General features: G+C 40.3%; 1 protein-coding gene across 1 annotated transcript in view; it reads right to left on the bottom strand.

Moving 5' to 3' along the window:
- The window catches only part of LOC126424534 (putative ATP-dependent RNA helicase DHX57), a 220,993-nt gene that overhangs the window by 159,572 nt on the left and 38,813 nt on the right, over positions 1-22,608 (bottom strand). The window contains exons 7-8 of the mRNA XM_050087272.1: positions 13,024-13,221; positions 5,335-5,509 (exon numbers count right to left, since the gene is read on the bottom strand). Coding sequence (XP_049943229.1) covers positions 5,335-5,509; positions 13,024-13,221 — 373 coding nt within the window. The remainder of the gene's footprint in view (positions 1-5,334; positions 5,510-13,023; positions 13,222-22,608) is intronic.

The raw sequence follows: 22,608 nt of genomic DNA, 5'->3' as shown, positions 1-22,608 counted from the left end.
ACACCAGTTTTCTGCTCAAAACGATCCGACAGCAAGTCACCAATTTGGGACCTCCAAAAGCATGTAGGACTGTATGAAAATAGGGAAGTGGCCACGAAAGCTGTAGTGATGGAGCTGCTAGAGAATACTGTGTCTTCAAGTAGTGTTGTACACATTACTGATGTCAACGAATAAAGCAGTAATTTATTACATGCTTAGCAAGTAATTTATGCTATTTTCAAAACAAGTATTCACTTTTCAAACAACTTACAAGAATTCGGCCAGGTAGTATTAACAGTGGCCGCCGATTTCAGCGGGAGCATACCCCGCCATTTTTAAGGCAAACTGCAACGGACAGGCAATGTACATGCAAATTTAAAACTCGGCTCTCTGATTAATGCAGGAAAGATAACACACACTGAACACTAGTGCCACCAAAGATGACCAAAGTCAGAGATATTGATAGTGAGACTACGAACTATCAGGTGAGGTAACATTGACTCTGTCCCTTTGGTTTTTGACAAGGGAGAGAGCAGGATTCCAAACAGAGTTTAAACAAAAACCTCCATGCCTGTTTACAAGGTTTCTCACTAATTTAATCTCAACTGCCTCCTTAATAACACTGTCCCAATAGCTGGACGTGCATGCCAATATATCAGTGTTTTTGTATAACATAGGGTGACCAGTATCCAAGCAATGTTCAGCAATAGCAGATCTACTTGGCTGCTGTAACTGTGCTCAGTACATCGGTCTTCCACGGTCCTGATAGTGTGACCAATATACACCATACCACAGCTACAAGGAATGCGATATACGCTCACCTTACGTAAACCAAGATCATCCTTAATGGAACCCAAAAGCACTAATTTTTTATGGAGGTCAGAAAACATATTTCACATCGTATTTCTGTAAAATATGACCGATCTTGTTGGAAATGCTTCCTACATACGGAAAAAATGCAGCAGACTTAGGTGTCGACTCAGTATTATCATCAATCACCCAATGCACAGTTGGTCAATAGCGCAATGCACATTCAATCTGTCTTTCACTATAACCATTTTGACAAAACGTAGCTTCAAGATGGGACACCTCAGCTGGCAAAGCCTCAGTGTCAGAAACGGCATGTGCCCTGTGTACCAAGGTATGAAGTACCCCTTCACTCTGAGCTGGATGGTGACAACTATTAGCCTGTAAATACAAGTCAGTATGAGTATGTTTCCTGTAAACTGCATGTCCCAATGATCCATCATCCTTCTTCCTAACCAAAATGTCAAGAAAGGGAAAGCAACCATCCTCTTCCACCTACACCGTAAAATGAATGTTCGGGTGGATCGAGTACATCACCTGTTCATTGCAGTTTCCCTTGAAAATGGCGGGGTGTGCTTCTGCCAAAACACTGGCGGTCGCTGTTAATACTACCTGGCTGAATTCCCGTAAGTTGTTTGAAAATTGTATATGCCAGGAGAGACTCAGGTCTCACATTGTTTACCTATACAGGGAGGAAATGTATTGGTGTTTATGAAAGTTGGATAAACTTCGTAGCTGTTGAGTTAGACTGCAATGTTCTTTGTCATTTTTACTGAGGTGTCGAGATAAAAATAATGTCCCAACAACTGCCAAGGTTGTGCACCATACTAATTCTCCTGCCGCCAATCGCATCAAGCAATGTGCTGGCTTGGCTCTTGTTTGTGAAAGGATTTGTTTTACTTGTCGACGTATGGAATTTGTTTCCAAAGAATTGTTTCGTTTTCATTTAATGTGAAATGTGTTTTCTGACCTCTATCTAAAATTAGAGTGCTTTTGAGTTCTGTTAAGGATGATCTTGGTCTGCGTACGGCGGGTGTATATCGCATTCCTTGTAGCTGTGGCATGGTGTATATTGGCACACTATCAGGACCGTGGAGGACCGATGTACTGAGCACAATTACAGCAGCCAAGTAGATCTGCTATTGCTGAACATTGCTTGGATACTGGTCACCCTATGTTATACAAAAACACTGATATATTGGCATGCACGTCCAGCTATTGGGACAGTGTTATTAAGGAGGCAGTTAAGATTAAATTAGTGAGAAACCTTGTAAACAGGCATGGAGGTTTTTGTTTAAACTCTGTTTGGAATCCTGCTCTCTCCCTTGTCAAAAAACAGAGGGACAGATTCAATGTTACCTCACCTTCTAGTTCGTAGTCTCACTATCAATATCTCTGATTTTGGTCATCTTTGGTGGCACTAGTATTCAGTGTGCATCATCTTTCCTGCATTAGCCCAAGAACCGAGGTTTTCAATTTGCATGTACATCGCCTGTCCATTGCAGTTTGCCTTGAAAATGGCGGGGTGTGTTCCCACCGAATACTACCTGGCTGAATTCCAGTAAGTTGTTTGACAATTTTATACGCCAGGAGAAACTCAGGTCTTACGTAACTATTCACTTATTGTGTCAATGATGAAAATTTCAAATTCTTCATAGAGAAGAAAGCCTACGACAGAATAACAACATGGTAGGGAAAGGTTGTTACCCATCACACAGAGGAGGCACTGAGTCACAAGCAGACACAGCTAAGTCCACATATACCTCACACACACACACACACACACACACACACACACACACACACACAGATTACTGTCAGTTCTGTGCCCTAGGGTACAATTGTGATGTTGTGAGGATTGCATCTGAGGTGAGTGGATATCTAGCTGTAGGGATTAGTGGGGTTAGTGGAGCAGGGAGGGGGAGGGATAAAGGGTAAAAGGGTAGGGGTGATGGAAGATGCTAGTGCTGTCTGAGACATGGTGGGGACAGGATATGGCTGCTAGGTGCAGCATCAGGAGATTCTTCTTGAGGCAGGGAGAGGGGGAGGGGGGGGGGGGAGTGTTGGTCAATTTGGGGGAGAGGACCACACAGTGAGGTTACCGGTCCCAACAGATTAGGGAAGGATGGGGAACGAAGTTGGCCGTGCCCTTCAAAGGAGCCATCCCGGCATTTGCCTGAAGCAATTTAGGGAAATCAAGGAAAATCTAAATCAGGATGGCCAGACAGGGGTCTGAACCACTGTCGTCCTGAAGACAAGTCCAGTGTGCTAACCACTAAGCCACCTCGCTTGGTGGAGGGGGAAGGAAGGTGAGAGAAGTGTAGTAGAGAATGGGAATGGACTACATGGGTGAACTGGCATGATAGGAGTCATGTATAATACTCGTGTGGGAGCAGAGAAATAAGCAGATAGAGGACAGTGACTAGTGAAGGTTGAGGCCAGAGTGGTTATGAGAACAAAGAGTATGTGGTAAGGAGTGTTCTCACAGGGCACAATTCATGAAACTGGTATTGATGAGAAGGATTCATATGGCATAGGCTGTGAACCAATCAAAGTGAAGCACATCATGTTGGGCAGCATGCTTGGCAACTGGGTGGTCTGGCTACTGCTAGCCCACAGTTTGGTAGGGGCTGTTCATGCAGGCAGCTCGTTAGTTGTCATGCTCATCTAGAATGCCACGAAAATGGTTCAAATGGCTCTGAGCACTATGGGACTTAACTGCTGTGGTCATCAGTCCCCTAGAACTTAGAACTACTTAAACCTAACTAACCTAAGGACATCACACACATCCGTGCCCCGAGGCAGGATTCGCAGGATTCGAACCTGCGACCATAGCGGTCTCGCGGTTCCAGACTGTAGCGCCTAGAATGCCACACAGTGGTTGCAGCTAAGATGGTAGATCACATGGCTGCTTTCACAGGAGTCCCTGCCTTTGATTGGGTAGGAGATGTCCATGATAAGACTGTGACTGCTGCACACGTATTAACCATGAGGCAAGAGGTCAAGAGCAAGGATGGAGTAGGGATGGACAAGGATGCCACTGTGGGTGTAGTGGTGAGGAAAGTTGGGAGGATATTTCTCATTTCAGGGCACAATGAGAGGTAGTGCACAGCCTGCCAGAGAATGTGATTCAGTAGCTCCAGTTCTAGGTGGTGCGGGTGAGATGTGCTCGTTTGAAAGTGTGCGAGTTTCCTACTTCTGACAAAAGTTTTAGTCCGAAAGCTCAATACTTCAACCATTCTGTTTTATTGTGCCTGTTTGCGACTCAATGGCTCCTGAGTGATAAGTAGCAATCTATCCTTTCCATATTATTGTTCAAATTCTTTATACAAACTCATAAGATTACCCGTGTTCAGTTATGCCAGGGAATGGGTGATCAATGATTTTAAAGGGAAACTTGTTATTCCATCAATAGCAAAATATTTGTACTTGTTTCGAAATGGTGTAAATCAGTTCACATAACATCTGCCACAAGAAATGTTTATTCCTACTAATATCTGTATCCATGGCACAGTCTTTAAAACTTAATAATATTAAACCAATTCCCACCCACTCTATTATAAACATCTTTGTAATTGAGATGTCATTTGTTGTTTCATGTTACTTACTCCCACAATAAATTAATTCTAATTTTCTCCCATATTGTAGCAACTATACAAATCATAGAATGATGTAAACTGACAAACAATGGAAAATTCAGGATGCAATGTCATGATATTACGAAAAGGAAACTTGCCACTCATTATATAGCAGAGATGCTGAGTCGCAGATAGGCGCAACAAAAAACATTTGTGACAGCCTTTTTGTTGTGCCTATCTGCAACTCAGCATCTCCGCTATACGGTGAGTGGCAACTTTCCTTTTCATAATATTGTTATAAACTGACACTTTTGAGACAGTACCCGAGTCTCACTAAGCCACCACTGCAAGTGCCCAAATGAGACTTGGGTGCTTTTTAAAAAGTGTTAAATTATATAAAAGTTTGCTGAGCAGATGTGACATTTCAGCACTTAACTGGCACATCCAGCAGAAATATCATACTTGAAAGGGGAGTTTATTACAAAAATTACTGCAAAAATAACATATGGGCATATAAAGATGGCAGCAGGTTGCCAAATGCATTATGCCAAACTAATATTGGGAAAAAAGTGACCAAAGCAGAAAACATACCAAGTTTTGTTAAAGCAGTCACCACTTGGCACACAATGTTTACATGTTTAAGAGCATTTGTAGACAATAAGGAGAACTTTCCACCAATAGAATCACTGCATCAGTGAAAGCAGCAAACGTACACAAAAATTGCATGTTCAGGCACCAACACATGCAGATTCCCACTTAAGAACACAATATAATAAGCATTTTGCTGAAATTGCACACTACAAACTTCACAGTTAGTATTAAGGCACAATGAACCTCTTGAATGGTGTACGAGAATACTGTAGAACACTCAAAAAGTCAAGATAAGTGACAGAATTATTAACAATTACTCCACCTAAATAAAGTTTTTCAGACACCAAACTTTATAATGAAGGAATGCAAATTCTCTCACCTCAATCTGGCTGCAAGGTCTCTGTTCTGACGATCTGTTTTCTGATATCCATCCCCATTAATCAGACCATTTTCATTTACTGACATTCCTTGCTCACTGGGGTTCATCCCTGTATCACACGTTTCCTGTTTTGGAAACAAGGGCTGCAATGGGTCTAAGAAGAATTCGTAACTTCCTGCAAAAATCGCAAGTTTCCGAGGAAATTAAACATATTCATTTACAACAGAAAGGAACAATTTTAGGAGGATTTATACATACTATATTAATAGCTCATAACATCAAGAAACTTAGTGTTTAATCAGACTAATCCCTTCTTTTAGTCAAGTTGTGTCAAAAATTTCTTTTCCTCCCAATTTGATTCAGTACTTCCTCATAAGTCATGCAACCGACAGATCTAATTGTCAGCATTCTTGGATAGCACCACAATTCGAAAGCTTCCATTTTCTTCTTGTCTGAACTACTTATCACCCACATTTCACTTCTATATAAGGCTCCACCTCAGACAAATATCTATAAACACAAAAAAAGACGACCTGATACTTAAATTGATATTAAATGTTAACAAATTCCTCTTTTCAGAGATGCTTTTCTTGTTATGGCTCTTTATCCTTACTTTGATCATCATCAGTTATTTTACTGGCCACATAGAAGAACTCATCTACTAAGTGTAATGCCTAATTTAGTAATCTAATTCCTTCAGTACTGCCCGATTTAATTTGACTACATTTCATCACCCTGTTTTACTTTTGTTGATGCTCACCTTAAATCTCTTTTCAAGACACTATCTATTCCACTCAACTGTTCTTCCATGTCATTTCCTGTCTCTGACAAAACTACAATGTCACTGGCTAACCTATAAGATTTTATTTATTCATCCTGAACTTTAATTTCCTTTCCAAATTTCTCCTTGGTTTCCTTTACTGCTTGCTCAATGTAGAGGTTGAATAACTACTGGAATATGCTACATTCCTGTCTCAATCCCTTCTCAACTACGGCTTCACTTGTATTGTACTCGCTTCAACTCTTTTACTTTTTATTTCAATGTTAGAAAAGATAGAGAGAACACAAAAAATCAAGCTCAGTTAAAATAAGACTGGGTGATAATGAAAAACAGGCTAGCATAAGCAGATGATGACCATCTCATAAGTGACAGATAAGGAGGAGTTGCAGCTTGCGATAAGTTCTTACACAAATATTGCATGGAAAGCAGTGTTACAAATTAACAAGAAAACAACACACACTGTCATGAATAAGTATACAGTGATGGTACCCACTGACAACTGATAAATTCATTTTTAAAAGAACACACACAGCATATTTAGCAAGCAGATGGGATGGAAACTGAGGCTGGGGCTTGGAGCACAGTGGCAAATACAGCGTATTTTTGCTGTGTTGTACAGCAACTTTGAGAAACTGTAAAATCAAATTAAACTAGAGTGTAACTCTCTTGGTAGCTCCATATGGGTCTGCACCATTCACATTACAGAAAAAAATTAACAAAAAATGCTAGTCTTGAAGAAAAAGATATTATGGAAAATATTTGGCCCCAGGAGGGACCACCAGCCACAGGGCTGAAGAGTACCAAAAATCCAGGAACTGGCAGAGCTATACACATAAGCTAATATTGGCTGAAAGATGAAGAAAAGAAGACTGATATAGGCGAGACAACTAATTACAATGGAAAGGGAGATACCATCACAAATAGCATTCTCAGGAAGTGTAAGGGCATAAGAGGCCAAGGAAGCTACTGACAGAGGGGAGGATGATATCAACAAACACTAGGCAGAGCTGGGCCCAAGAAAAAGAGAATGCATCACAAATGTCAAACAGAAATGGCTGGTGGAGGAATATACAGAATACGTGATCTCCCATGCCAAATGAAGAAGAAGAAGACGAAGAAGAAAAAGGAACATAAACAAAAGCACTGGCAAGTTTTTTCTACTTTTAACTATCTCTGTCAGCAGTAATTGATATTTCAGCTTCTACAGGTACGTAATTGCTATTTTGTCTCCTTGTTATATTATGCCTAGATATTTTTCAGTCAGCCGTATTCCTGTTGCTGCAGTTTCACCGATTGACAGACAGTATCCTCTTTCATTATACTGAAAGCCATCCTCCCCTGACTTCATGTTTCTGATGAGAAGCGTGATTAGTACAACACTTCCTTTTTCAAATTTTTAAGGAAGCACAGAATTTTAGTCTGATTTTAAAAGAAATACCTCATGCAAAAGTGAGAACCCTACTATATTTCTTATGTAAATGACACACAAGGTTCAGGTCCTTGTGTCCACATCTAGCCCATTCCTTTTTCCTACACTATGTGATCAAAAGTATCCAGTCATTCCCCAAAACATACGTTTTTCATATTAGGTACACTGTGCTGCCACCTACTGCCAGGTACTCCATATCAGCGACCTCAGTAGTCATTAGACATCATGAGAGAGCAGAATGGGGCGCTCCACGGAACTCGTGGACTTTGAACATGCTCAGGTGGTTGGGTGTAACTTGCGTCATACGTCTGTATGCGAGGATTCCACACTCGCAACCATCTCTAGGTCCACTATTTCCGATGTGATATTGAAGTGGAAATGTGCAAAGTGACACGTACAGCACAAAAGCGTACAGGCCGACCTCGACTGTTGACTGACAGAGATGGCCGACAGTTGAAGAGTGTCGTAATGTGTAATAGACAGACATCTGTCCAGACCTTCACACAGGAATTTAAAACTGCATCAGGACCCACTGCAAGTACTATGACAGTTAGGCGGGAGGTGAGAAAACTTGGATTTCATGGTTGAGTGGCTGCTCATAAACCACACATCATTCCGGTGAATGTCAAATGACACCTTGTTTGGTCTAAGCGGTGTAAACATTGGATGATGTGGAAAAACGATGTGTGGAGTGACAAAACACAGTACACACTGTGGAAATCTGATGGCAGGGTGTGGATATGGCAAATGCCAGATGAATGTCACCTGCCAGCGTGTGTAGTGCCAACAGTAAAATTCGGAGACAGTGGTGTTATGGTGTGGTCGTGTTTTACATGAAGGGGCTTGTACCCCTTGTTTTGTGTGGTACTATCACAGCACAGGTCTACATCGATGGTTCAAGCACCTTCTTGCTTCCCACTGTAGAAGAGCAATTCGGGGATGGTGACTGCATCTTTCAACATGACTGAGCATCTGTTCACAGCCTGTGGTGGAGTGGTTACATGACAATAACATCCCTATAATGGGCTGGCCTGCACAGAGTCCTGACCTGAATCCTACAGAACATCTTTGGGATGTTTTGGAATGCCGTGCCACCCCTCACCGACCGACATCAATACCTCTCCTCAGTGCAGCACTCCATGAAGAAATGAAGAATGGGCTGCCATTCCCGAAGAAACCTTCTAGCACCTGACTGAATGTATGACTGTGACAGTGGAGGCTGTTGTCAAGGCTAAGGGTGGCCAACACCATATTGAATTCGGGCATTTCCTATGGAGGGCGCCACGAACTTGTAAGTTATCTTCAGCCAGGTGTCCAGATACTTTTGATCACATAGTATATCAAAGCTCAGCAGGAAAGACAAAGTTTTCATTGAGCCTAAAAACTCTCACTGTTCAGCCTCAGTAGTTCACAAGGACTGTATCAATCGACTATGTTCAGAATTTAAGTTGCAGCCTAGCTGCAAATTTTGAATATGTCACAGAAATTATATTCTTATCACTTCACATAGCACAATATTATTAAATACCAGCAGCCACATAAGAGGGGTGAACTTACCTTTCCCAGGTATGGAGGGGTAGTAATGACAAATTCTACCGTAGGTGCCACTGCTACACACTGTTTTGAATCAGGTGAGAAACAGCTGTCTGTGTTAAAGAGTGTCAGTTACAAGGTGTGTTAGAATAGAAGTTTTTTTATTTTTTAAATAATCACAGGCTGTATCCTTTTTACACATGAAGGTTGTCCCCTTGAAAATAAACATGAACTTCAGAAAGTAAGTTACACATATCGTCCCACACTAAGATCATTGAGCAACAAGAGTGGCACATTGTCAGAAGAGAGTACATGTTCCAGGTTTTCTGCAGACACAGAGCTGCTGATGCATCACAGTGTGCAATTGAAATGGTGCGGCAACTGGAAACATATTCCGAAGTTGATGTATGCAGGACAGTGTGATTCTTGTGGGAGAAATGTCTAAACATCACACAGATTCATCACAAAACTCTGGTGGTCTATGGATCAAATGCAATGTCACGTCCAGCCGTAGTGAAACAGTGCCAAAAATTTCACCAACACCACACAGAAGTGGGAAATGCTGTTCGAGATCTTTGCAATATGTGTTGTTCATCTTGTCAGAAAGCTGCAAGAACGTCTACGGGGTGGGGATGGGGATGGGAGAAAGAAGAAATTTTCTAATGATGAGTACATGTACACAGCAGTACTCGAATGGCTCCATGACTAAGGAACAGACTTCTATAGCTGTGGAACCAAATGATTGATAGAATCCTCCAACTGTTGTTTTTACAAAGACTTGGTAACTATGTTGAAGAATTGTCATTTATCTGTCACTTTGAACTGTAGTGCAGCATTCAATAAAAGTTAGCTGGCCAGCAATAATAATGCTTGACTTACTTCTTTAAAGGCACTCTGCAGTTCCTGCTGGCAGTAATACAGAGATATGGAAGCATTGTTTCCAGTTCCATAGCAGTTCCAAATAAGTTTCTACTGAAATACCTTTGTCAGCTCCTTAGTTACACTCTTATGGATATTATTCAAAATAGCAATGCCACATCATTTTAAGTTGTTTTTAAGCCAGAGAAATATTAAAAAGCTACAGGGACTGAGATCCACAACAAATAGGTGAACCTTTTTTTTTTTTTTTTTTTTTTTTTTTTTTTTTTTTTTTTTTTTTTTTTTTTTTGGCAAGAAAAAGAAATTCACTAATGGAGGTTGCCACATGAGAGGGTGCACTGTTGTGCATGCAATACTTGATCACACTTGGCCAGTCGGACTGCACTATCTGCACAACCCTGAAACAACCTACTGAAAGACAAAATAACTGTAGAAGGTGGTGAATAACTTCCCTGAGGCATAACCATCACTGCTGAAATTTATTGTCAACAGTTGAGACTTCTTGCAGATGCAATCCAAGAACAATAACCAGGAAAAATCTACGAACCAGTGCTACTCCATGGTAATGCTTGCCCGCATTCAAGTAAACTGACAAAAAACAGTGTACAGGTGTTTAGTTGGGAAGTCATTCTGCACCCACCTTATTCACCTGATCTTGCACCCTCATATTTTCACCTTTTCCACTCTCTACTGAACAACCTTCAAGTAACTTCCTTTCCGGATGAAAATGCGCTCCGAGCACAGCTCGAGGAGTTCTTCATTTCAGAATCGTGTGATTTTTACAACAATCGTAGAGTCAAAAAGTTACCCCAGCAATGGCAGACTGTTGTAAATAGTGATGGAGAATTATTACTGTTTCGTACGACTATTGTGCTTACTAAACACGCGGAAAAATGATACAAACTTATGCACCAACCTAATATCAGTGAGTTGCAGTTGGAATTGGCCAACTCCTACAAATGCCTCGGTGTAACACTTTGTAGGGATACAAAATGGAATGATCACATAGGCACAGTCATGGGTAGAGCAGGTGGTAGACTTCAATTTATTGGTAAAATACTGGGGAAATGCAGTCAGTCTTCATAGAAGATTGCTTACAAATCACTCATTCAACCCATTCTAGAATACTGCTCAAGTGTGTGGGACCCGTAACAAAATACAGGACTGCCAGGAAATTGAATGTATACACAGAAAAGCAGCACGAATGGGTACAGGTTTGTTTGACTCGTGGGAGAGGTCATAGAGATGCTGGAGAAACTGAACTGGCAGACTCTTGAATATAGATGTAAGCTACTATGAAAAAGCCTATTTACAAAGTTTCAAGAACCAGCTTTAAATGACGATTCTGGGAATATACTATTGCTCACGCAGGACCTGTGATAACAAGATCAGATTAACTGCAACACACACGAGGTATTTAAACACTCATTCTTCCTGAGCTGAATACACGAATGCAATGGGAAGAAACCCTAATAACTGATACAATGGGACATACCCTCTGCCGTGCAATTTACGGTTGTTTGCAAAGTATAGATGCAGATGTAGATGTAGGGAGGGGAATTGTAATGGTTTGCGTATTTATACACTGATTTGCTATGAAAGTACAGGCACCAGAAGGTGGGACTGCAATGTCATCAGCACATGCTGAGATATGAGCTAGACTCTGTACCCACGGCCCGGATACTGACAGCTCGCTTGTGCACTTACACTGGGATTCACAGTTGCGGATGGGCTTTCCCAGTCCGCACACGTACAGCCCACAGCACGCTTCTCTGAACATCAGTGTCCCCAGTGATGACACTACAGTTCCACCTCCTGGCTTTTGCAATTTCTTAGCAAAGCAACATATAAATTGACAAGCCGCTATGGTCTCTCTCCCAAGTTGCACCTGAGTAAGATTAGCAGGTGCCTCATACAAATATTGTGCAGGCCGTGTTCAGGATGTCCTCCCAAAACCCTGGACCTATTTCAACCAAATTTGGCACGGAAACGGCAGACTCCACAAGTACGAGCGCTGCAGGGTTTATGACCTCCTAGTTCCTATAGGAGCAGAGAGATAGGCAAAATCCTGTCCGCCCCCTCCCCCCCCCCCCCACTCCCCCAGCTCATAGGCTGCCCTGCACATCAGAAACGTGTCTGAACACCATCGCCCTCCTAAATCGACATGCTTGGCAGGGCAGCCTACATGCCTGGGGGCAAGAAACAGTTTTCCGAGGTCCAACATGCAGGCTGCCCCGAATGACAGACATGTTGTGTTGGAATAGTACCAGCCAACTTTATTAACCTGCTTTGCACAGTAGCCAGTACATCAGAGGAAAATAAATGATTTTCAAGGCCCTGATACCTAGCCTGCCCTATGTGACAGGCATACTGTGGAAATAGTAGTGACCTGCTTCATTGAGCTGCACTGCACGGGCTACACGTGCTGATGAGCGTAACTGGGGACATGTTGAGATTAATACAGGAGGGGATGAACAGAGAGAGGGGAAAAGGAAATGGACAGAGAAAGGGGAGGAGGGAGAGATGCATGACGCAGATGGGAGGTCTACAGGCATACTGGGAAGCACGAGGAAAAGAAAGAGGCAGAGATTCAAAGAGAGAGGGAGAGGAGTATGAGGTCAGAGGGAGGGGGAGCAAGATATGGTCATGGAGAGGGGATAGTGGAAATGGACAAAGAGAGGGGAACAGGAGATGAAGACACAGAGATAGTAGGGAGGAGGACATAGATAGACAGAGGAGGGACTATGAGGTGGACAGACAGAGGAGAGGCAATGAGGTGGACGAACAGAGGGAGGAAGAAGTGGACAAAGATGCGTAGGAGGAGGTGTATCCAACACATACGTGGGTGAAGACATGGGGAAAAGGCTAGTATTTTTGTAAAGTTCAGACTGTTGAGCAAATAAAACTTGACCAGAAAATATTTATGGGTACTAAACTATACACACACAAGTAAATGAACTGATTGGAAACCGGTCAGGATTATAAAACAGTTATTACACCATAAATAGAATTACATAAGTAGAAATTTGTTGTAAGATATTTTTGGTTGTAGTGATCTGTTACAAACCTGCTAACATCTCTATCATATCGCTGCTCTGATCGACCAGCACCTGGGCCAGACTGTAGATGTAGGGAGCCTGGAACTGCGCAAGTTCCTTGGACAACTCACACAGTTTGCCGCTCAGCCGGAGAGAAGCAGTCAATGGAAAGCGTGTCGATGTCGTGCTGAGACACACGAGGGCGGGCTCCAGAGGGTACCGAGATCCTGAAAGAAATCTTCAGATAATGTGACACATTTCTCACCTACCATTTCTCAGTTAAGACCTCTCCAGAGCCTCCACATTACCCCCTACTAATTCCTTATGTGTAACTAAGCTCTAATATTAAACCTTCTGACAGATTAAAACTGTGTGCCAGACCCTGACACTAGCCTCAGAAGTCCCAGTCTGGTATACAGTTTTCATCCACCCAATAAGTTTTGCAACAGCATACGTTCCATTGCAGAATGAAAAATTCCACCTGGAAACAAGCTGTACACTGTGACTGAGCTGAAAGTGCATATTACAACCCTGTAAAGTCTGAGTTTCACCCTGTACTCTGCCATTATCTTTCATTTTAATTTCAACTGTATCTATTATATTAGCAACTTATAAGCAATTTGTGTAACTGACAATAGATACATGATTTCAAAAACAAGGAACTACATTGTAATGCTTTCTCAGAAAAATTGATGGTTTACAACTTTTTTGTGTTTGCAGTTGAGCTGTAATTTTTTGTATACGACATTTCGAGAAGTTCTCTAGTAGTGTTCCTCCACATGTTACTCACTGTTTGGATTCCAATCAACCTGTACATGAGTCATGCTGCCATAGCCACTGTTTTCAGGTGCCAGCAAAGAATACTACAGTCTCGCAGAAATTTAAGATGAACCTAAACACTACACCCAACTGAAAAAAAAGAGGCACTTATCTACAAACTAGGAGAGAGCACTGATGTGTTTTCAATCGTGATTTATGCAAAACTTTTAAGAGCTGAAAATATAGTCTTCAGTGTATATTTATCCCTTCAATGAAATTAAAAGGTGTACCGTGCTAAATGAAAGAATCTAGGGTTGGCACACTCTATGAATATGCCATCTTGTATTAAACTTCCTGACAGAATAAAATTATGTGACGGACATAGACTTGAACCCAGGATTTTTTACTTTTGTGAGCAGGTGCTCTACCAGCTGGGCTACCCGAGCATGACTCACAAATGATACTCACAGCTTTACTTCTGCCAGTGGCAGCTGATCAGGTACTGGTGGAAGTAAAGCTGTGAGTAAAGGGTCATGGGTCATGAGTCATGCTTGGGCAGCTCAGCTCGGTAGTGCACTTGTCTGTGAAAGGCAAAAGTCTGTGGTTCGAGTTCCAGACCGGCATACATTTTTAATCTGCCAAGAAGTTTCACATCAGTGCGCACACCGCCGCAGAGTGAAAATCATTCTGGCATGATGTATTTTAATAGCATTGTGGTGCAAGCAATGAATTTCTGAGACAGTATAATAAAAGATGAAATACAGAGCAGAGTGGAACATAATTAGAACCAATATAGATAATTAAATTAATAAGAACAGAGGCTTTAGTCCAGAATCTTGCAACCAGTTTGCTTATGGCACACAGGAAAACATTTCAGTATCCTCTCCTCTCATAAATGCCTATTAAGACATTTTTGATGAAAGTTATTGTCTGTTGACATGTGCCTTACTTATAGCGTTACTTGTGGTTTAGCATACCATTTTGGCTCATTGTAACTTTCTGTGAGACTGATTTATTCTCTGATGGCACCAGGAAACAAATGCTAGGGCAGCATACAGCATGTCTAGTCCACAGTTTGGTTGGAATTCAAACAGAAGGAAACTCCTAAGGGAGACACCTAAGGAAGTTCTCAAAATATTGTTTAAAGAAATTTACAACTCTGTTACAAGCCCATAAAGTTGTGAATCATGAAGAAAATAGCTTATTCTTCATATTTCCCTTTCCTGATGACTTACAGACTCATTTTTTGGAGAAACTCAACTTACAGGAATAGTATTAGATCTGACTGCCCCACATATCTGGATATTGCACAATTTAACTGGCCAGCCAAATGGACACACAAGGTGAGGCCTGTTTTAGACTGTGTCACGCAGCCACTGTAGACTACTATGGTAGAGTGCACTAGCAACAAATCATGACTGGTAATAATGAGTTCAAAGGGAATGACTCATAGATTACTTTACATATCTTTATGTATATAATGAGAATAATAAATACTTTTTTCAAATTAGTGAGCTAGGATTACCACTAGTCTTCAAAGAAAAATTTAAAATTAATTTTATAGCTTAGTTTAGAAGTAACATTAGCACTGTAATACAACAATACTTTATAGGGGCAATTCATTTTATTGTAATGTACTTAAATAAAGAGTACATATTTAACTTCTTTCGAAATCTAAAAAATCCCTCTCTGCAGAATCCTCACAATACAACTAACATAATGTAATGTAGCATCAAACGTAATTTGCACTTTCTTCTCAATACAATGACTTGCTTCACGTGTGGTTTGAAGTTATTCTTACACTTTGTGACAAAGAACTGAAGAAAGGTCTAATTTTGTGTGTTGGATCATGTTGTAGCTGACCTCGTCTTACGAATTTCGTGTTGTCATTCAAGTGCAACATAAACAAAATGAGATCCGTCTCTACTCACTGCCTTGCTTGCCCATGAAGTATTTATAAATGCGTCCTTTGACCAATAGTCACTTATTTTTGGCAACTTCACTACACTCATATGCAAAAAAATAGAGAAAAAAAAGTACATTTCATGTATCTTTACTGCTGACTGTTGTTGCCACGTAGACTTCCTTTTCACAGACTACAACTTATTCACTTCACTTCATAAATTTTTAGTCCTGCATACCTGCTTGTTTCAACTTCAACTTCATTACTTTTATCATGTCATTGTTGAAAACACTGAAAAGCATTCAAATTCACTACAATTTTCATCCATTTGCAAAGTTACACCACTAGTACTATTGAACACAGGTACATCAGGCTGGTTGTCAATTCTTAACCAGTTGCTCACATCAGAGACCATATTTTGCGATTTATCAGGACAAGCAGCAGTACTCCAAATATCAAAATAATTTGAGTAAATATTTGCTTTTGTAGTAACATGCATATTATTATGCAATGATATTTTTCAATAATATAAATCAACACCTGAACTGTTGGAAGTTTCAGAAAATTGTGTGTGTGAAAATCAATCGTTTGTGGCCTATGCTCAAGCTGCACACTCATAGTGACCTCTGTCAGAAAGTAAATGAACTACTTTTGCCACCAGTTCAACTCATGAAACATACAGCATTACAAATGCATGGGAAACAAAGCTATGTATGACATACGGGCTCCATCCAAAGAGGTGTGCTTGCAGGAAGATATTGCGTAGGGGTTTGGTGTGGAAAACGTTAATGAACTGCATGGAAAGATACTGAACATTTGTACAAAATTCTGCTGAGCTCATTGCCCTGTCAAGTCGTTAAACTGTTGTATGGTTGCTGCTGATTACTCCAACGCCATGTAAGATAGTATTTTGGTTGCAAGACTGTTGCACCCACTGCAGCTTCCCAATGGCTGGGTCCCAACATGTGTTTAACAGTAGAAGACCACCTTTATTGAGAGGTTATCATAAATTTCTATTGCAATCGCTTTTTTCATAACAGTATCGCAGGAACTGTATCTTAATTCAGTAACCGGGCTCAGTAAATGGGAAAGATTAGCTAGTTCCTAAATAGACATAGAATCAACTTGGTCTTCAAGACTCCAGCAAATATTCCAAAAACTCATGAGGCCTCAGAAAGCCAGGAAGAGTCAAAACACCATGTGGATATGGACAGTTTTATGAATCTGAAATATCAAAACTACCTTGAGAAGGCCTACTTACAAAGCATCGAGAACATGGTGTAAACGATGACTCTATGACTATATTTCAACCATCTACATGTCACTCCTATAGGGATCATAGAGGCATTCAAACAGCCACTCTTCCCGTGCTCTGTACATGAATGAAAGCTCTGTACATGAATGAAATGGGAAGAAGTCCTACTAATTGGTGCAAGTGGATGTACCCTCTACCATTCACTTCACAATGGTTTGCAGAGTATGGAAGTAGAAGTAGATTGTACACTGCAATCAACTCCCATTGCCTGCAGTTAGAACCAGCTTAACAGTGCCACATTTCTACTGCATGTTCTTGCTGTTATTCTCCAAGATGTTAGCCGCACATGCACATGCACTCGCGTGCGTGTTTCGGGGGAAAAGGGGGGTGGGGGGTGGCATATGTATGTGAACATGCACACACACTATAGCTCTGAAGCTAGCTAAGTCATCAGTGTACTATTCATTGGGACACGACAAATTCACATTTGCAATAAATGTGAATACAGACATGAATTCTGATTCAAAATCTACAAATGCAAAATTACCTAATAAACGCTGACTCATAGGAAATTGTATCCAGACTATTTTATCAGAGACAGTTTGAAACAGATGTTTTTTCTGCACACAAATATGGAGATTATAGCCAATTCGTCGAAGCCTTATTTGCAAAGATAATGTGTGTAAAAACATGTTTGCAAAATAAAATGTGCAGGAATGCAACAGCATATCTGTGTGACCCACTAGCATCTTAGGCACAAAGAACATACATTTCTGTGCTAGCTAAATTTTAAAAGATGGTATAATGCAGACACTTGAATGTGGCAGTTTTAGGTGGTGGATATTCTGAACTGTCGTGGTATCGAACACCAGTAGAGGTCTTGCCCGAGTGATCTCATTTACGACAATTTCAACTTCTGCAAGCAATTCTGAAGTAGTTGTTAATGAATGTTATGTGTTGTGTGTTGCTCGTTGTTTTCTATTCTTATTTTGAATTTAGTGAAGAGACTAACTCCGGTCCAGCACGGAGTTTGATTACAGGGTGTATACGTAGACAAGGAAATACACTTTTTCCCACGAGAAAATACACTTCTGCCATGTTCAGTCACAGTATACTTTCCCACAGAACTGTAAAACTTATTAATCCTTTGAACAGTTAATGTTTTATACATCATCGGCGTAGAACTTCCCCGTCACTTTAGAAAATGAAATCCAGCAAAAGAGGTCTTGCAAAGATCTTTGATGATGTGCAACAACATGTACGCTGCATATTTTCATATTAAGATATGCTGCATATTTTCATAATTATGAAAGTGTAAATTCGAATTCCACCAAACACGGCACCTAGTTTCCAAAGCACTGAAATCGAGATTGCCATGCCCTTTTGTAAGCGAATCACAGCTCTTGTCGCATGACCTCGCCAGCCAATGACAGCCAATATTCAGAGCATAGGACACGTGATGTAGTCAGCTAATAGCAACATCACTGTTCAGTAGTGTAAACACACAAATAAGAAAAGTTGATGGTTTAAATTAATATAAATAGTGTAGCTACAAGAAAAGCTAAGCTTTCACTTGTAACATTGATGTCGAAGATCATAAGCTACAAGAGAAGCTAAGCTTTCACATGTAATATTGGTCTTTTTTGCATGTGTTACGCTTTAAGCCAGTAAAATTTAAAATAATGACATAAATGGTCTTCTGGCCTCGAAATTCCTCTGAGTGACCGTTCCTCAAAATGTTATGCCATAAACGAGAGTTAAACACTCTGCGATTTATAAAATTCATTTCACATTCTCACATAAAATGTAATTCATCTTGTGTAAAAGGAAATTTAGTTTGAAAGTTACAATTTTCAAACCACCATTCGCAGTATTTTGCCAAGTCCTGTTAGAAATAGGTTCGTTTCAGCAGTTGCCAGAAAACAGGCTTTACTGCGCTTGTGCAGCTACGATAGTGTACGAAGTTCGTAAATCATACTAAAATGCATAATCTGGCTCTAAATACACATTCATGTGTCCAGATTCAGAATGAAGTAGATCCCCAATCTGATATTACACTTTGCATTGTGGTTTTCAGGGTGAATATTTTATCAGCGTACCGGTACTGTACTATCTCGTGTTTGGTTCTTTATTATGGCAAAACGCCATATGTACCAGAAGATGAAAATGTGCATTTGAAATTCAGCAAACATTTGGAACTAGCATATACTGTGGATTGAAACACTTCATTTCAAATAAATTGGCTGCCTCAGTGGAAAACAGTAATAAAAGCCAAATTTTTCTAGCAGGGTGTATACGCAGACAAGGAAAAAAAAAATCTGGGATTTTTCCCGTATCTCCCGGTTTAAAACATATTTTCTCCCGGGTGAAAACACACTTTTTCCGTGTTAAGTGACAGTATACTTTCCGTCGGAACTGTAAAACTTATCAATCCTTTGAACGGATATGGTTTTATAGAGCAGATTAGAATTTCTCGGCACTTTAGAGAACAAAACTCAGGGGGAAGAACATGCTTTGGAAAGATCTTTGATGTGCAGCAACATGTACGCTGCATATTTTCCTATTACTAAAGTATAAATTCGAATTCCACCAACAGGAATAGTTAATGGTTTAAGTTAATATACATAGTGTTGTTACAAGAAAAGCAATGCTTTCACATATAATATTTTTCTCTAAGATTAATACGCTACAAGAGAAGCTAAGCTTTTACATATAATGTTGATCTGTTTAGCGCATGTTACACTTTAAGATACATCACACAAATATGATCTTCTAGGTTCGAAATTCTTCTAAATGGCTCGTCATCAAAGAGTTGATTTTTAAATGAGAGCAAACGCTCTCCGATTTAAGAAATTCATCGTACATTCTTGCACACAGTTCATCTTGCGTAAAAGGAAATTTACTTTGAAAATAATGCTTTTCGAACCACAATGGCAATATTTTCATGCGACCTGTTAAAAATAGATTCATTTCAGCAGGTGCCAGAGAGCAACAGCTAAGAGGCGTCACCGCGCTTGCGCAGCTATGATGACGTAGGAAGCTCGTATGTTCATACGTGTAAAACATTGAAAGATCTTTCTTACATTATGTCAAAAAGAAACAAGACATCAGAGGATACTCCAAGAGCGTCGGAATTTCGTGAACCATACTAAAATGCATAGTTTGCCTTAAAGCACACATTCGTATGTCCAGACTCCCAATGACAGGCCTCGATCTGATAATAAGCTTTTCAATGTGGTTTTCGGGACGTAAATTTTCTTTGAGTACCAGTACTGTATTATCTCATGTTTGATTCTTTATTATGACTTAATTACATACATGTTAGAAGACAAAAACGTGCACTTGAAACACAGCAAACAGTTGTAAGTAGCCAATAGTGTGGAATTAAACACTGTTTCAAATAAATTTACTGCCTCAGCAGGAAAGCTTAATGAAAGCCAAATTTCTTTAGCAAACTGGCAAAAATAACTTTATTGTTCCGCAAGACGATTAATGCTTGACTGTCAGAAAGGAGGACACAAAATAAAATCTGAAACTAGTAACACATTTCAGCCTTCCATAGTTATTTGAATGTATTTTAATTCACTTGATAGCTCCCAACCACAGAAATCCGTCTTGTTTTCATTTGACGTGAGAAGAGCAGTAAACGAAGAGGAAACAGAAAAATCACTCAATGTAAACATGGGTCACGTGGAGACTACCCTCCCCCCCCCCACCCCCTCCCCCACTATAACAGCTACTCTGCGCATCAGCATGTAAAAAAAAAAAAAAGAAGAGAGAGAGAGAGAGAGAGAGAGAGAGAGAGAGAGAGACTTTTCAAAAATCTGTTGATTTTGTAGCGCACATCTTTCTGAAGAGTCCAATACATAAAACATATATTTTCGAGTAAATGTAAGAGATGTTATTTGGTCTTAAGTGTGCTGACGTGCAGTGCCACACCTCTTCAAACAACATTCTTATACTGCACATCACTGTATTTCACTCTGTGGAACTCAAATGACTATATTTTGTAATGGATGCCATCAAACTATTTCAGGACAGAGGAAATTAATGTCCTGTAGTGCCTCTCCTGCTCCCAGTCACCTGGTTTAATATCCTGCCGCCCCCCCCCCCCCTCTCCTCTCTCTCTCTCTCTCTCTCTCTCTCTCTCTCTCTCTCTCTCTTTTTTTTTTTTAAGTTAATACTGGATGGGATTATTTGTAACCGGGAGAACAAGAACTCTTCAGAAAATCTGGACTCTTTATTGCCTATTAGCTAATAACTTGCTCTTCTGTGTGACATAAAATTAAATAAAGGATACCTAAAACCAGTAAAGACAAGAGACAGCAAGACAGTACACATTTCTTCAATCCTTAGGTCCTAGCGATTTTTCTCTATAATCTTGCTACAGCTTTACATGGCGTGCTTTCCCTTCTGGTAAAGAACTATTACTTCATCGAAGTTCGTCGAACGTTTTGCTACATGAAAAATTGAAATGTCATCGTCTAATACTGAAAAAGCTGTTAATACAAAGAGGACCCAAGACTGATGTGGTTTCTCGATCTGATTACGTCTATTTTGTCACTGTGTGCTGCGTCAAATAAAATAGGTCTTTCTAAGATTGCAGCAATTGTAACACACACCAAATAAGCGAGACTGTTTCGGCAAAAATGGTCATTTTTATAGTACGACAATATAATTCACAAAGTACCAACACGAAATACCTATTTGGCCTACTACAATCAAAAAGCTTTATGTTAGGAAATAGTTTCACATTTCATTCATACGCTCCAGTTTCTCATGCACAAGAGCGAAAAGTAGTAGAACGAACTTTTTGTATAAATTTGGAATCGTCATATTCTTCCATAATTTGTGTGATGTCCATGTTTCTCCTCCTACCTCATTCTAACAAACAATCTTGTCATCACTAGTTCTGTAACTATTCCTACAACTGTCAAAACTCATTCTCCGGTTAACTTTACTAACCTTGCCACAATCACAGGTTTAGTTATCCAGCGATTATTCTCCAGTTAGGCGTTGTTATGTGTTCATACAATGCGCCTTCCGCGCTATACCCAGAATGGAACTTAGGTGGCTGCTAGCCGGGGACTCTAACTGGCCCTTACTAGTGTAGTGATCTGGCCAAAAATTTGTCAGAATTTCACTTTCTTGGATACACCGAGAAGATAATACATAACCTTTCTTACCTGTTATTCCTGTTAATCGTTTATTTCCACTCTGGTAGTCTGAATCTATGAATTTCACTAGTAAATAACAAAGCTGAACATTTGCAAACCGAATCAACCACATAAACAAGCAGCAGTTGGCATTCACCAGTTTGGCTTTATTCTGCTCATCTCGTATAACCCCGTCTCGTTTTGTCTGCAGGAAAGTTCATATCTAGATGCGACGAGGATTCCCCTGGCATGCATTCAAAAATCAACTTACAATTCATTCGGAAATCAACTTAGAATGTGTTCAAAAATGTCCAAAAACCAGCAGGGGTGCGTTTGAAAATCTTATGAATAATCGATAAACCGACATGTGCTGGATTCTAGGTGCTTTGTAAAAGGTTTTTTTCCTCAAGAATATGAATTTGCTGCTACTGCTTCTTACACAGCCAACAGCCACATTTCCATAGCCAGAAGTGGGAGAAGGTATTACACATACGCGACTCAACTGTGCGTGTGCATGAGCCCGCTCATAACTGCTTAAACG

The sequence above is a fragment of the Schistocerca serialis genome, chromosome 10 (genome assembly GCF_023864345.2).
Source record: "Schistocerca serialis cubense isolate TAMUIC-IGC-003099 chromosome 10, iqSchSeri2.2, whole genome shotgun sequence".
In the NCBI taxonomy this organism is placed as follows: Eukaryota; Metazoa; Arthropoda; class Insecta; order Orthoptera; family Acrididae; genus Schistocerca; species Schistocerca serialis.
The sequence above is the reverse complement of the archived record's forward strand: the minus strand, read 5'-3'. Positions and strand labels throughout refer to the sequence as shown.